Source organism: Neovison vison, chromosome 1, assembly GCF_020171115.1.
Source record: "Neovison vison isolate M4711 chromosome 1, ASM_NN_V1, whole genome shotgun sequence".
Taxonomy (NCBI): domain Eukaryota; kingdom Metazoa; phylum Chordata; class Mammalia; order Carnivora; family Mustelidae; genus Neogale; species Neogale vison.
In genome coordinates, this window is record NC_058091.1 from 316,357,920 (window position 1) to 316,372,882 (window position 14,963).

Below are 14,963 nucleotides of genomic sequence, written 5' to 3' on the forward strand. Positions count from 1 at the left end.
TCAGGGTCTGGGCAAGTGTGTAATGGGGTCCAGCTCTCTGCCAGCAGGAGGCTCATAGGCCAGTCCCCACTGCCACCCCCAGCCCGGACCCTCAGCTGGCCCCTCCCTCCTGCAGCTTTGGGCACCCGTCCTGCCAGGTGTCTTGCTTCTGTCTGCGCTTGGCGAGCTGCTGGACAAGTGCCACAGCCGGGACCCACAGTGCGGGCAGGAAGCACAGGAGGACACAGGTGGCCTGCACCCAGCCCGGGTACGACTTCTCCTGCCGTGACGGGAACCATGCCTGTGGGGACACGAGGCCATAGGTGAGCTCTGGGGAAGGGGCAGGCGAGGCTGACCCTCGGCCACAGGCCCTGAGTCGTGTCGGCCGCCTCCCCTGGCCTCTTCCTGACTGAGGCTCAGTCTGGGGTGGGGGTGGAGGGCGGTGGCAGCGAGGACGTGGGGACCCAGAGGTTCAGGTTTGGGGCTGAGCCTCTCATGGGGATGAGGTCCCTGAGACCCAGGCCTGATATCTGGGGCTGTCTGTGGAGCGCCCCCCACCACCCTGAGGGGCTGCACAGCCTCGGGGCCGCGCTGGACCCCGTGTCCCGCTCCGTAAGAGACAGTGGCATCTTCCACCCAACGTGAGGCGTCTGTTCTGAGGTCACCGCGAGGCATGAGTGTGGGAATCTGACGGGATGATTGTCAGGAAATTCTTGAGACCCATGGTGCCGTTCCTCCCTCGCCCACCGCTGGCGACGTGGGGCCACGTGTGCAAGGAGGGCTTGGAACAAATGACCTCTGTGCTCCCGAGAAGGGACAGCTCAGTGGGGTTTGGAGGGATGCGATGGTGGCAGGTCGGTGGGGTCCCCGCAGCTCAGGGCGCAGCCCGGGGGACAGGGAAGGGCTGGCAGCAGATTGCCCTGCGCCCCCTTTCTTCGGAGCACACTCAGCGGCAGCCCGGTGACACCCACACCTTCCCTCCACTCAGACCAGAGCAGGTGCCCACGGGCGGCCCCGCAGCGTCTGAGCAGCGCGTCTCCAGGCCTCGTCCCTGGCTGAGCTGCCCCGGGGACCTGGCGGCTGCTCAGTCTTCCTGCCACTGAGCCTTGCCCAAGTCCCTGCCAGGGTCGGCTCTGATGCCCCCAGGGGACCCTGGACATCTGGCAGCCCACGAGGTCACTTAGGGTGATATCTGGGTCCTGGACGGCACCAGGGAAAGGCCAGGGCAGGCCCAAAGTGGCTCCCAGTGGCCCCCAGAGGACCTACGTATTGGGGATCCCAGGCCCTGTAGCTCAGCGGCGTCCAGGCCAGGACAGCAATGTAGGCCACGAAGATGGTCAGCAGCAGCAGCGGGCTGACGACCTTCCAGGTCACCCGCCAGTAGAGCCCAGGCCGCCTCCCAGTCATGCAGGCTATGTCATCGCTGAACCTGTCATAGAGACACTGCGCTTGAGCTCACCCACTGACCTGCTCTGCCACAGCCTTCAGCCGGTGTCACTGAGCTAGGGCCCACAGGGGCTGTCCGCAGCACTCTGTTGCCCCCCACACATTTCCTGGGTCATGATGTGGAAAGGTCATCCTGCTGGGACAGAAGGCTGGGCAGGGAAGCTCCTGGGGTCTCCAGTCTCTGCTAGGGTCTGGGGGTAGAGGAGACCAGGACCCGCGGGGGCCACGGCAGCCACCCTGGGCCATGGTGTCAGCTCTGCCCACTACGCCCAGGAGCCGGCAGGAGCTCCCGGCCCTTCCCTCAGCTCCTCTCCTAAGCGTCTCCGTCTGACGCCCCGGGGCTGGTTGTGCCCAGGGCTCACTGTTTTCTGTCCTCACTGCTGGGCGAGTCCCCACCGGACGGCTGCCTCTTACTCCTCCCTCTCCAGAGGACAGGCCCATGGCCCCGATGCCCACAGAGCAGCGGTGAATGCCCTGGCATCCGGGACTGCCCAGGACCCCCGAGGGGACAGGGAAAGGGGTCAAACGTCTAGGACTGTCTGAGCAGGGGCACAGGAGTAGCAGGTGTGAGAGTGAGAGTGACAGGTGTGAGCACAGGTGTGACAGGTGAGGGACAGAGGGGGCGGGTGTGCTGCACTTGTGAGTCCAGGTGGGGATGGGTGGGGCACGTGCTGGGCCTCCTCAGAGGGTCAGGACAGGAGGCCCCCCAGTGCCCTAGAGTTGCCCCATCCTTGGCCGCAGAGGTCTGCCGTGCAAGGCTGGAGACGGGCCGGCTTGCCGCCCACCCCGACGGGCTGGAGGCCCAAGCAACGAGGGGAGGCCGGGTCCCCACTCAGCTGCTTTGGACCACGGGGACACCCCCCTGAGTCTGTTTGGGGGGGCTCAGATGGTCCTGCCCTGTCCTGTGCGTCCCGGGCAGGCAGCTGCTGGGGTGCGGGAGCCTCATGCACAGGCGGGGGGTTGTGGGGAGCGCCAGGAGTGGGAGGGCAGCCCCAGGGGACGCATACTCACCGGGGCATTCCGTACACGTAAGCGATACCGACCACCTCGAAGAAGGCGAAGATGATGAGGTTCAGGGGAGCGGCGTAGCTGTCGAACACCTGCAGCCAGTAGCTGCCCGACTGCAGCGCGAAGCAGGTCGCCGAGAGGAAGCAGAGCAGGCAGACCAGGCCTGCAGGGACAGTGGCACCTCCGCGGCTCAGCCCACTGCCCTGCCCCTGGCTCCCCCAGCGCCGTGCCCGTGGGCAGGAGGACACAGTGCATGCCCAGACCCCCGGCCCTGGCTCTGTCCCTGCTGGTCTCAGGACGGTCTCAGCCCCTCGTGGGATGCTGAGTGAGTGCAGAGCCGTGGGGACCGGCCCTGAGGGGTGGCAAGGCCAGACCTGGGCTCCCGCTGGGACGGTCACGGAGGGGCGGCCTCTGGACAGCAGGCAGCAGCGGACAGACTGCAGGACATGGGGACAGGCCCACAGGGCGGGCTGGCTGGCTGCTCACCGGTCAGGACCTCCTTGGGGACAGATCTGCGCAGGACTCCCAGGTCCAGCAGGGGTGTGATGATGCCCTCCAGGTTCCCGAACATGGACGACAGGCCCAAGGTGAACAGCATCCCGAAGAAGAGCACGGCCCAGCCGGGGGCGCCCGGCATATGGAGGACAGCCTCCGTGAAGACGACGAAGGCCAGGCCGGTGCCCGAGGCGCTCTGCAACATGCGCACGGGGCCTCGCGCGGTGACCCCACAGGGGACCCCTCGCCCCCAGCGCCGGGGCAAGGTGGTGGCCCCGCCCTTTTCTGGCTACACGGCAAGCCCAGGTGTGCCTCTGAGGGAAGGAACCCGTCCCCCTGTCGCCATGCAGCTCTCGGGGGGCCGCAGGCCTGGGGTGCGGGTCTCGGGGGTATCACCCCCCCATCCAGGGGATCACGGCTGCCCCTCTTTGGGCGCAGCTGCCCGACTGGCCACAGCCCAGCTCTGCACCAGCAACACCCACTGTCCTGGGTCGGCCCCCAGCCCCCCGGGCAGGTCCCCGTCAGACACACCGCATTTGCGGCCACGGGCTTTCTGGAAGCTCAGCCCCACAGAGGCACATGGCCGGCCTGCAGCCTCTGTTCACAGCTGCCACGCCAGCCCGGGCCAGCTCTGTGGACAGGGTTTGCAGCCTTCTGGAACAAAGCCGGGCCCCGCGGGTACCTTATCCAGGAAGTCCTCCAGCTGGCAGACCTCCAGGGGGAGCCTGGCCACGCTCTCGGGCTGGGTGGCGTTCAGGTGCGCGAGGACAGCGGCGTAGTCGTCCCTGGAGATGCTCTGGTCGGGGAGATCGAACGCGTTGAGGAGGCGAAGGAGGTTTCTGCAGAGACACGGGCAGGCGAGGGCACGCTAGGCCGGGCGCGCTGCAGCCCGGAAACACCCGGAAGGACACCGGCGCCTCGGGAGGGCCGGGCTGCACTCGCTGCAGGGACAGAGCCTGGCCTGGAGGGGACGCTCCCCCGAGGGCGCAGCGGGTCAGAGTAGAGGCCCCGGAGAGCCCCCGCCTGCTGCCCCCAGCGGGCGTTCCCCGGCTTCAAGGCTCGCGGCTCACACAAGCCGAGGGGTATCCCCGGACTTCTTCCTTTGCCCACTTGCTGAAATCTCCTGTAACCTCGACGCGAGTACTCGTGGCGCTTCTGGGGCTGTTCGTGGCCTTGGGAAGTTGCCCGGCGCCCGGGTCAGGGGCCTCTGGTTTCTCCTTGTTCGGTCACAAGCATCTGTTCCGTTGGCTTGGGCCGGGGAGCCCGTGCAGGCCCGAGTACCGGCTGTCCTGGTGAGCAGACTCTTGCACGGTGCTCGGTGGAAAGAGCTGCAAGAGCCGCCCCTGCCGTTCCCCAGTGGGGACCACGCCGTTCAGCATGTGGGCCCCGCAGCCTCTCCAGAACATTCCAACGGGTGCACATGGCCCACAGGGCCCGAGCTCAGGCTGTGCATCTGCTCAGGCTCTCCCCTCACGCCCCCGAGCGTGGCCTGAGCATAGCCTGAGTGTGTTCGCACAGGTGTCACGGCTGACAGGGGGCTGCCCTGGGCACCGTCACAGAGGGCCGAGCCTGTGCCCCTCACAGGGCCTGCTCAACCACCTCTGGAGGGCTGCTTGCAAACCAGAATTGCCAGCCTTAGCTGTTCCGTGATGCTGACAGCCTCTGTGTCCTGTGCATTCGTGGTGGAGCTACAGACTGAAAGCCTTCGAGCAAACAGATTCTGGTGCCCCAGTGTCCCCAGGCTCGTGGCTGTGTCCCTCCGGCCTCTGCCTCCTCACACGGCCTCCCCCGTGTGTGTCTGTGTGTCCCTGCCTGTCTCTCGTAAGGACACAGGTGTGGGATCGGTACGACCTCCTCTTAGCCAGCGTCGGCCAGAGACCCCACTTGCATATGGGGTCAGGCTCCAGGCTGCGGGGGGCACAGGCCTCTGGAGCTGTTCCACCCCACTCCCGGGGGGAAGATGGTGCTTGAATGGCCCCAGAGCGGCAGCCAGCGTCTGAGGTCCGTGCTCCGTGGACACCCTGCCCTCAGAGCCAAGGGCGCCATGCTCACCTGTCCAGGCAGCGCCCATGGTCGTTGGCTGCCTTGAATCCCAAAACCGAGAACACGGCAATGGACGCATACAGGGAGGTCAAGCTGTTGACCAGGGCGACGGTCACCGCGTCCTTCTCACAGTTGTTCCTGGCAGACACACACGCAGGGCACATCTGAGCTTAGGGCCATCCCCACATCCCCACCTAGGACCCCCCCACACACACACAGAGCCTACATGCCCACGACCCCCAGCCCTGGCTTTGTCCCTGCTCGTCTCAGGATGGTCTCAGACCCCCTTCCTTGGCCGCTCCCCATGGGCCCCTCCCTGCCTACCCTCCAGCTGACCTGCTCCCCTCGACCCCCTCCCGACCAGGCCCTGTCCCACCCACCCCAGCTGAAGAAGGTGGGTAGTCTAAAAGCCTCAGCCTCCACCCTGTCCCCAAGGCCTGGAGACCAGGAGCTAAGGACAATGTGGGGCCTCATGGAGCCTGGAGTGGGCTTTGCTGACATGAGCTCCACATGAGCTATGTGGAGGGGGCTGAGGTGGTCCCTTGTCTGGTGCAGGCCTGGGAAGCCCCCCGCGCCCCCATCCCACCCCTGCACGTTGGCAGGGGAGAAGCTCTGGCTGCCACATAGAACCCCGCTTGTTCAGACGGCCCCGGGGGCTTGTGAGGCGGTGGGTGGTGCTTCGGGGCCCAGCACCCAGGGTCCTCACCACAGGTGGCCCCGTGTGAGCCCCACATCCATCTCAAGTGACCAGGGAGCTGATGGACCCTGTGTCTCTACTTCTCTGGCCTCGAGCTGACACCGTGCGGCCTGTGCTGGTGTCGCCCTGGTGAGACCTTGTTCCTGGGACCAGCTCTCCAGGCTCTTTCCGCGGAACACGCTAGTGGCAGCCGTGGGGGCCCGGTGGTAGGAGCCCCGTGAGCCGGCTCTTAGCACAGGTTCACAGCAGGCCACACGGGACGTTGTGCCCCACGGGCTCGCGGCTCTCCCGGAGATTCGGGATGGGAGGCCCGGCCCCACGTCGGAGGGAGCCCACCTGAGTTTGGTCCCTACCTGGGTGGGTTGTAACTCGCAAAAGCGATGTGTCCCCCGAAGGCCAGGGACAGGGAGAAGAAAATCTGCGTGGCCGCGTCCAGCCACACCCGCGGGTTCCGGAGAGTCTGCACCTGGGAAGGGTTGTGCCGCTGACGGAACCCACCGGCCCCGGAAACCCCCCGCCCCGGCTTCCTGTGCGGCGACTCCCCCGAAGGCGTGTGGGCAGCCGAGGACCCCCGCCGAGAGGGCAGCTCCCTCGGCAAGTGCGGCCGCGCTGTTCTGGGACGGGCCACAGCTCCTGTCCACGTGGGCTTGGAGTGCGGCCGACAGACCGCTCAGGGCTGAGAAATGGGTCTGAGCAGCCTGACTTGCTGTGTTTATTCTGCTCCTCTCAGACCTGGGGGTTCTGAGGGACTCGAAGCGTCTGTGGTGGCTGGGACTCGGCGCCTGGCGTCTCTGCTGCTGGGGACGGACCCAGGCCGACCCACGAGCACAGCCAGTGCCCCCTTCCTGCTGCTGTGCAGCCCCTGGAAGCTCCTGCGGAGTGCTGGGGTCCTGGAGAGTGTGAGGGTCCAAGAGGGGTGCGGGCCCCCAGGTCCCGTGACAGCTTGCTGGGTATAGCGCGAACAGCCCGCAAGGTCCTTGGAGGTCTGGGGTGCAGGGCACTGGGGTGGGACATCTGGGCCTCCAGATGGCTTCTTTCCTGAACCCCACCAGCAACATCCCTCAGGATCCACGTCACAAGTCAAGTCCTCCTCCTGCTCCCTTCCCCTGACCCTGACCTCCTCCCTGGGACCCCATACCACCCTCGTCCTTGCCCTCACCTGCTCACGGCCCTGGGCGGCCTGGCCTCTGCCTAGTGGCCATTCCCACAGCCAGGGGATGGAGCGAGCTGGTTTGGGCTCTGCCTCTGACACGTGTGTTTCCTGGAGCCTGGACTCCATTCAAACCAACTTACTTTCCGTGATGAATCAAACTAGCTCACTATGACTTACACAAACCAACTTACGTTCGGAGTGAACAGGTAGATTAAGCCTCTGACCGCCCCAGGCAGGGTGAGTCCTCGGATAAGGAAGATCGTCAGGACCAGATAAGGGAACAGGGCTGTGAAATAAATCGCCTTTAAAAAAGACCAAATTATTAGACTTTTCAGTGGTATCCACTCCGCAGAAAACCCGCAAGAGGCAGCTGTGTGGTAGATGCCTCTGTGGCTGGCCCCCCATCCGTCGTCGGGGATTCCAGCCCAGCGGGGGCCAAGGGCGCCATGGGGTGTGTGGGCCCCAGTCAGGCCCCGAGGGTCTGGCACTCCTGGGGACGGTCACAAGTGGAGTCACGTGCGCACTTGTGTCTGTGGGGCGGGCGCGGACCATCCCAGGCGGGCAAACCTCCCTCTTGCCCACACTGCACCTCTCCCAGGCGCTGGCCCTCCTCTCCACCCCAGTGCCCACAGCCGACCACTTCGCAGGGGCCCTGGGGCCACACACACCCCCACACCCAGCTCCCCAGCATAGGACCAGAGCCCCCTCTGCCGCCAGGTGTGGTTGCGGGTCTGCACACACGGGGTCTGCTCAGAATAAACCCAGGACGACACTCTTGCCTCACTGCTGCCCCAGTCCCCGAGCACAGACTGACTGCCTCCCGGTGCCCTGCAGGGACTTCCATCTCGGGGTCTCTGGAATTTCTGGTGGGTTGTCGGGCCTAATGGTTGCTTTGGTCTCATGCAGTAATTCTGGTCCTCCCAAGCACAAAGACGCTCACGGGACAGTAACTGTAACATGCCAGCCGAGATGAGCAGATACACGCCCACGCCTGGACATGGGCAGAAGGGCCACAATCGTGTGTCGGGGCCACAGGTGGGGAAGGCAAGGGGTGATGTCACCCACGTCGAACTGGAGGACACGCATAGCGAGGGACTTGTCTGAGGCCCGGGAGAGGGGAGGGTGCACGGTGAAGGCAGGTGTGCGAGACAAAGGCCCAGGCCTGCACAGAAACCACGCGAGGAGCCGCTGACACATTTCTCCCTGTCACTGATGTCTCTTCAAGAGACAGTAAACTGTTTCAGACAAGCACACCAGGACACACTGGCTGCTCGCAGACCGTCGTCGTGAAATGTGAGCCGGCGGCAGGAAAGCCGAGGAAGACAGCGTAGCCTGAGTGAGGGTCTCCTGCCTCAGCCCATGGACGGCATCGCTCCCAGAAGGACTGATGGCCAAGCCCCTCATCCAGCCCTGAGGGGAGAACCGTTACCACTGACGAGCCAACAGACGGACAGAGCGGGGTCCCGGGAAATGGGAGCAGCCAGAGTGGAGAACCAAAGGGACCAGCAGGAAACAATCACAGGACGGCCGGCAGAACCTGCACTGATTGTCACACTAAATGTAAATGGTCTAAACAGCCAAAGAAGGGCAGGGACCGCCAGAAACTCAGGATCCTCTGTGCACGTCAAGAGAAACACACTTAAAACCTAGAATTCCTTTTAAACCCCCCCCCGTCGGTGTCTGCACTGTGTCGCCGGGTACAGGCACCCGTCCCCAGGGAGTGCACCGGCCTCACATCTGCACCCTCCCAGCGCAGCTTCTAAACCCGTGCTTGAATGCCGAGCTGGAGGGAGTGGGCAGTGGGGTCCACCCGAGGGGCCGCACCTTCCCTGTGGTTTCAATCCCTCTGATGACACACAGGTACACCACTGCCCAGGACGCAGCCAAGCAGGCCAGCAGCCTCCACTGGATGGAGCCGTTGTCGCTGATGTCGGCCGTGATGTTCAGCGTCTGCCGGTACCAGAAGTAGCTCACAGTGCTGCTGGCTTGGCACTCGGCCTCGAACGCTGGAACCAGGAGGCTCCTTTCAGGGGCTGGCCACAGAGCCCGGGCCTGGCTGTGGGCTCTGCAGGCCTCTGCCCAGGAGTGCAGTCTGCAGTAACCCAGCCCAGGGCTGCTGCCTGAGCACCAGGCACACCAGGCAGGACCTGTGCCCCCCACTGACCAGGGCGCACAACTAGGGCCAGAGGGTGGGTATAGGGAGCTTCCAGGCCCAGACTTGGCCCTGGGCTGGCCTCGTGCAGGACAGGCCAAGTTATTGTCAGCAGAGCCAGGAAGGGAAGGAGGGTTAACACAGCTTCGTGAAGCAGCGCAAAATAGTGACTTTCTCCCGGGCTCTGAGGCCGTCCTCTGCTGAGACCGTGGCTGAGGGTTGGACCCATCCAGCAGGAGCCGAGGTCCCGCCCACTCAGCCTCTCGCTGCTGGGCAGGCATGCACGCGGCCGGGCTGTGAATACACGGGGTCCCTGGGGACCCTGGGCCCACCCACGGTCAGGTGCAGCAGGGTAGGGAGAGCAGGGTTCCGGGTATGCCATCTGGGGAGCCCTTGCAGGGCCTGCATGAGGCAGGGTGCCACCCCCCGACCCGTGCCACCTGTGCGGTTGATGTCCAGAGGGCAGGAGCTCCAGGGCAGCGGGTCCTGGAAGGAGTTGAGCAGGTACCACAGCACCCACGAGAGGACCGTGTTGTAGTACAGGCTGACCAGGAAGGACACAGTGAGGCAGCCCAGCCCTGTGGGAAGCGGTGGTCAGTGCCTCCCCCTGTCCCGGCTGCCAGGCTCCCGACATGGCACCCCACCCTGCTCCCTGTGCCCCAGAGGCCGCCCGCCCTGCTGGTGGCCCACAGCTGGCTACGTGCACATAGGGGCAACATGTCTGCTCCAGGCTGTGTGGCTCCATCCACAGCTGGGCCGGGGTCTGCCTCTGCATGGGCTTCCCGGCGGGCCTCGCACACGGTGCTGAAGCCCCCCTGCGGGGCGTGTCACAGGCTCCCTCCCTCTGTCCAGGCCTCGCCGGACACTCTCAGGCTCCCAGGACGTGTGGGCTCAACACCCGCAGGGACACGTGTGTGGGCGATCTGGGACAGCTCGCTGCTGCTCCGTGGGGCTGGGCCTGCTGCCTCCCCCGCCTGCGCCCTGAGCTCACCCCACCAGCACCCTGCACCTCCTGGGGCTTTGGGGGAACCAAAGCGGGCCTCCAGGAAGAGGTGTGCTGAGAGCATGAGCAGACTCAGCTCCCGCGGGAACGCGGCCACATGCACCTCCCCACCCTGTTAGGTCCGGGCCCCTCTCCGGCAGGGTCAAAGCCACTGACTGTGCACTGGAGTGACAAGCGGATGCAAGGCAGCCACGCGGCCCCCAGCCCCGCCCTCCCAGCAGCTCCAGGCAAGGGCCTGAGGCGGGCAGCCTACCCACTCCGCCCAGGTAGGGCGAGACGGCCGTCCACACCCCGATGCTCCCTCTCCGCAGGCACTGGCCGATGGCCAGCTCGATGTAGAAGACGGGGATCCCCTCCAGGACCAACGCGATGAGGTAGGGGATGAGGAAGGCCCCTGCAAAGACACCGTGGTCAGTGGAGGGTGGGCGACGGCCCGGTGTGGCCTCGGGCTGGGGGAGATGGGCCTGCGCGTCAGGCACCTGGTCTGCGGCTGTTTCCAGCCCCTCGGCAGCATCCCACCCGTGAGCCTCTGGGGGCAGTGTTGTTCTTAGAGGGACACCCCGCACCCCGATTATGGACCCTGCTCTAATGTGGGGCTGGTCTGTGCTCCTGGCAGAATGTCGGAGAAGGACATTTGAAACGGTGTCTGGAGCTCTGTGCCTGCATGGAGGCTGGGACCCGTCTCTCCGTGCCTGGGCATGGGCTGCAGCCCCGAGCCAGCGTCCAGGCTGGGAGGTGGCACCTGTAGCCACGGTGGCGGGAGGCGCTGTGGTCCCCAAGGGAGCCAGCAGTGGCCAGAGCAGGAGAAAGGCCACAGGTGTGAGGAGGGAGGGCCCGACCTCCCCGGGAGCCCACAGCCCCAAGGGGCCCACCAGATCGCCTGGGGGCATGTGTGGGGTGCCGGCTCCCGCACCCTACAGGAAGGTGCGTGTTCCCATACTGCTGGGGGAAGGGAGAGCCGTGCAGTCGGGAGCTGCGTTTTCTCCCAGTTAACCGCTGCGTGTGCCAGTTAACACTGCCCCCCCCCACCGCACACAGGGCGGACCACAGCAGCAACCGTGCTCCCTGAGTCTCCCTGCACCAGCCCGGTGCCAGCCCCGCCTCCATGAGGCCAGGCTTTCTCTGGGATTTTGCGTCTCGCTCAGAGCTTTTGACCCTGAGCCAGGGCCCAGGAGAGGACAGGTAGTCCCTCAGCCCACATCAGCTTCTGCACAGGACGCCGGTGTTTTGGACAAACAGTGCTTGCTGGTGTCATGCACGTCGTGGCCAGACCGTAAGAAGTGTTAGAGAACGACGTGGAATTCGGGGAGACGGCCTTGAGGGCTGCCGTAGCCCCAGGGATGAGCAGGGCACCTGCGGCAGGGGCTTGGCGCTGGGCTATGAATATAGTCCAGACCACTTCACGGAGCCCCTGGCTGGGAGAGAGGCCAGCCACGGGCCAGGGAGATAGGGTCCAGATGCGGGACCCCTCCCCAGGCTGCCCTCTTCCCACCCCACCCCACCTGCACCTCGCTCTGTGGGGTCCCGCGCAGGTGTGTGCACCTCCCAGCCCCCCTTGGGCCTCACGCAAAACACCTGCAACATGGTAGGGACAGGGGACCAGCTGCCCACAGCCCGGGAGTGGGTGTCTGGCCGTCAGACAGGGGCTCTGGGTCCCAGGCGTGTGACTCGCTGCCTGGAAGGGCCCTGCAGGCTCAGGCCGGCCAGGACCTACGGACCCTGCTCTGTGGGGAGGGTCGCAGCCAGCGGCCCAACCGGGACGCCCGGGGAGCAGTGCCGGGGAAGGGAGGGGCCTTCCTCTTCGCAGCCGAATCCGCCATGCTTCCGGGAGAAGAGAAGGGAGCGGCTCTGTGGTCACAGATGGAGACTACTGCTTGCTCGGTGCACGGTGGCCCCGTCTGAAACCCACGCGAACCGCGACCTGGATAAAAACCTCTGGAGGAGGCGGCCGGTCCCTGGACAACCCAGCCACACAATCGGAGAGGCGGGACGTGGAGCCCTGCTTCGGCTTCCAGGCCAGGCGGGGGGCCCGGAGCCAACTCATCACCCAGGCTGGTGACTCCATCACCGGCGCCTGCAGAGTGGAACCTCCGTGAAAACCGTAGGCCACGGGGCTCGGACGGCTCCAGGCGGGGAGCCCGGGAGGTGCTGGAGGGGGCGGGGAGCTCCGACGCCCTCACTCTGTGCGTCCCTGCCCGTGGCTGCTCCGGGCCGTGCTCGCTACAAAAACCCGGTACAGCGAGTGGACTGCTTCATGGGTTCTGTGAGCCCTTCCACAAGATTCTGACCCGAGGAGGGCTGTCGGCGCTCCCAACTTGCCGCAGGCTGGGCGGATGCCGTGGGCGACCTGGGACCCGGGTCTTGACACAGTGTTCTGCCGTGCGACAGCACCGCGGGCCGAGCCCTTCCTCGTCCAGCCGCGCTTGCTGCAGGTAGCCTGGCAGAAACGGGTTAAATGCAGCTAGGATTGGGAGAATTGGGCGGTGTGGGCAAAACCTTCACGCGGTGGTGTCAGATGAAGAGAGAAAAGGAGTTTCTCCCGGGCGGGAGGGCGGGCTGGCGAAATGGCAACGGGTCTGGGAGAGCCCGGAGCACGGCCAGCCCGAGCAGAGCTGAGTGGGAGACACCCAGCCCCGTCCGCTGAGAAGACGTGGAGAAGAAGACCTGGGACGGAGCCTGTCACGGCTGATGATCCGCGGAGCGAGACCCCCAAGACCACCCGGAGAGAAAACAAAGGACGGAGACCAGGGCGGGCACGTGATTGTCTCTGTGGCTGGGACGACTCGGTGATGCCAAGGTGGACATTGGGCCCCAGACAATCTGGAAATGTCACGCTATGCCCGTGACACCCGGGCGTCTTCCGTGGAACCGACAGCCTGACTGGGAAGCCTGCGGGGGATGGCGACGGCCAGTGCAGAACCAGGGCGGGCATCCCGCTGGGCAGCTGCACGGACGGTCACACTGGGCTCATCACGTGGCGAGTCCACCAGCTCCATGGAACCCATGGGTGCCAAGGTCGCAACACAGCCGTGCGGGGATCGCAGGCCACTTACTGGGTGCCCCAAACGTGTTGCCATGGACAGGGTCATGAATGACTCCTGGGCTGGAATCTTGGGCCTTGGCAGGTGCCTTGTGCCAGCCACTGGTGGGATCCTCACCTGCACGGTGGGTGCCGACGTGCACCCAGGAACTGCGGAGACGGGACAGGACGCCCTGCAGGTGTGCTGAGTGTTTCCCCCAATTCTGCTACGATGTTGCCTTTTTTTGTTGTTGTTGTTGCCTTTTAAGTCTCATTGCTAAAGAGAAGCCTACAGATCTGAGTAATCACTGAGAAGAGAGAAAATATTCACCCTCCGGTCATGAGTTTGTGCGGAATAAAAATGCAACAGGGTTTCCGCTCATCTCTTCGTCGAGGTTATCAGCAGTGACCCACGTGAGGCAAAAAGGTCGTTTGCGCGGGAGGGTGCTTGTTTAGGAAAAAGGGGAGCTTTGAAACTTGACTATTTTATGACATTTCACGAAGGGCTTCACACCCGGAAATAGGGTCTAAAAGAAGTATTTGAACAGCAGGGCCTCCCTCCCCCGGCCCGCGAGTGCAGGTGGGCTGGTCCTGGTGCCCAGTGCCCGGGGCGTAGCCCTCAAGCCAGGCCACGCCAGCACACGGGTTCCGGAAGCCACGTTCCCAGGACAGTCCCTGCACGATGCAGCACAGAGGGACGGCCAGCCGGTTCCGGTCAGAGCCACATTTACCGACCGGGAGTGACCGGCGTCTGCATGTGCCTCTCCCGATGCACATGGCAGCTCGCAGGCCCGAGGCACGACCCAAGGCACACGTGCCCGCCCGGCCCCAGCCCTCCGTGGAAGCTCTGAGGCCTCCGGGACAGCGGCCCCCGCAGAGATGTCTCCTCTAACTTCTCATAAGCAGGAAAACCGAACAGACTTCCAGGAAACAGCTTCCTCATAAACCAGGGACTCCCCCCCGGCCCTGCCCCTCGCCTGCTCTGTTCCGCGGCGGCTCCCGCAGACCCCCAGCCCACACTCCCCCGGCGCGGCCTGACCCCTGTGCACCCAGCACGGCCGGGGGGCCAAGGGGCCAGGATGACTCCCCACCAGCCACACACAGACCTTCGTTTCTGACCTGTTCCTGGTGGGGGCCAGGGGAATTGCCCCGAAGGGAACAGCACCCCCATTTCCAGCGGGGGGCCCGGTGGATACGGGAATACGGCCCTAGAGGGCTTCTGGAGGCCTCAGGCCTTACGCGTGCAGAGGGGAGCTTGGCAGCAAGCTGACCTGACACTGAGACCCCATGGGCCCCAAGGTCGCACCCTGAAAAAGGACCGGCCTGGCCTGGGGGCTGTTCAGGGTCCACTCCCCGGGGCTGTGGGTGACAGCCACGGACTCTTGTGCAGGGAGGGGGTGCCATGGCCTGGGCACCGATGTGGGGGGGCGGCCTGGCCCATGCGCACCCCATGGAGCTGCAGGGAGCCTGTGAGGAGCGGTGTTGGGGCAGCTCCCCGAGCCCCGGAAGGGGCGGCCAGGGGCCAGACCTCCACTGCACGGGATCCCGGTGCGGGGCTCGCGGGGACGGCTCACCTCCGCCGTGGGTCTGGCACAGGTACGGGAACCTCCAGATGTTGCCGAGGCCCACGGCGAAGCCGAGGCAGCTCAGCAGGTACTGGCCCTTGTTGTCCCACGCCGGCCTCTTGTCCCCGCGGCCGTCCCCATGCGGCTCCGCTCCTCCGGCCCACGCCATGCCCGCTGCTCGCTCCTGCCCTGGCTCTGTGGAACCCTCCCGGACCTCCGTGTGTGGTCTCACGATTTAAAGGAAAACCAGTGGAGCCAGTTAATTGGTAACCTGGACCGGGCTCCGGCCCTCACCCAGGTGGTCCCTTCCTGACCCCACGCCCTGTGCCTGGGCCTCCGTTGGTGCCCGAGGCTGACAGCCAGCCCGCATCCGGTGAGGGCCTCCTGTTCCCCGTCGGGGACG

The 14,963-nt window shown here is 65.4% G+C and overlaps 1 protein-coding gene across 2 annotated transcripts; it reads right to left on the minus strand.

Annotated features, from left to right (window-relative positions):
* On the minus strand, nucleotides 1-14,786 carry SLC6A18 (solute carrier family 6 member 18). Of its 2 annotated transcripts, XM_044234258.1 has the most exons (12): nucleotides 14,570-14,786; nucleotides 10,230-10,370; nucleotides 9,414-9,551; nucleotides 8,646-8,827; nucleotides 7,013-7,123; nucleotides 6,022-6,134; nucleotides 4,981-5,109; nucleotides 3,611-3,767; nucleotides 2,920-3,124; nucleotides 2,437-2,596; nucleotides 1,246-1,408; nucleotides 1-280 (listed from the first exon to the last, which is right to left on the minus strand). In XM_044234258.1, the coding sequence occupies exons 1-12, from the start codon at nucleotides 14,727-14,729 to the stop codon at nucleotides 92-94; spliced, it is 1,848 nt and encodes a 615-aa protein (XP_044090193.1). In that variant the 5' UTR covers nucleotides 14,730-14,786; the 3' UTR covers nucleotides 1-91. The 2 variants fall into 2 exon arrangements, with proteins under 2 accessions (XP_044090193.1, XP_044090194.1); XM_044234259.1 differs by lacking the exons at nucleotides 1-280; nucleotides 1,246-1,408 and adding an exon at nucleotides 1,439-1,558.
* Between the last annotated feature and the right edge of the window lie 177 nt (nucleotides 14,787-14,963).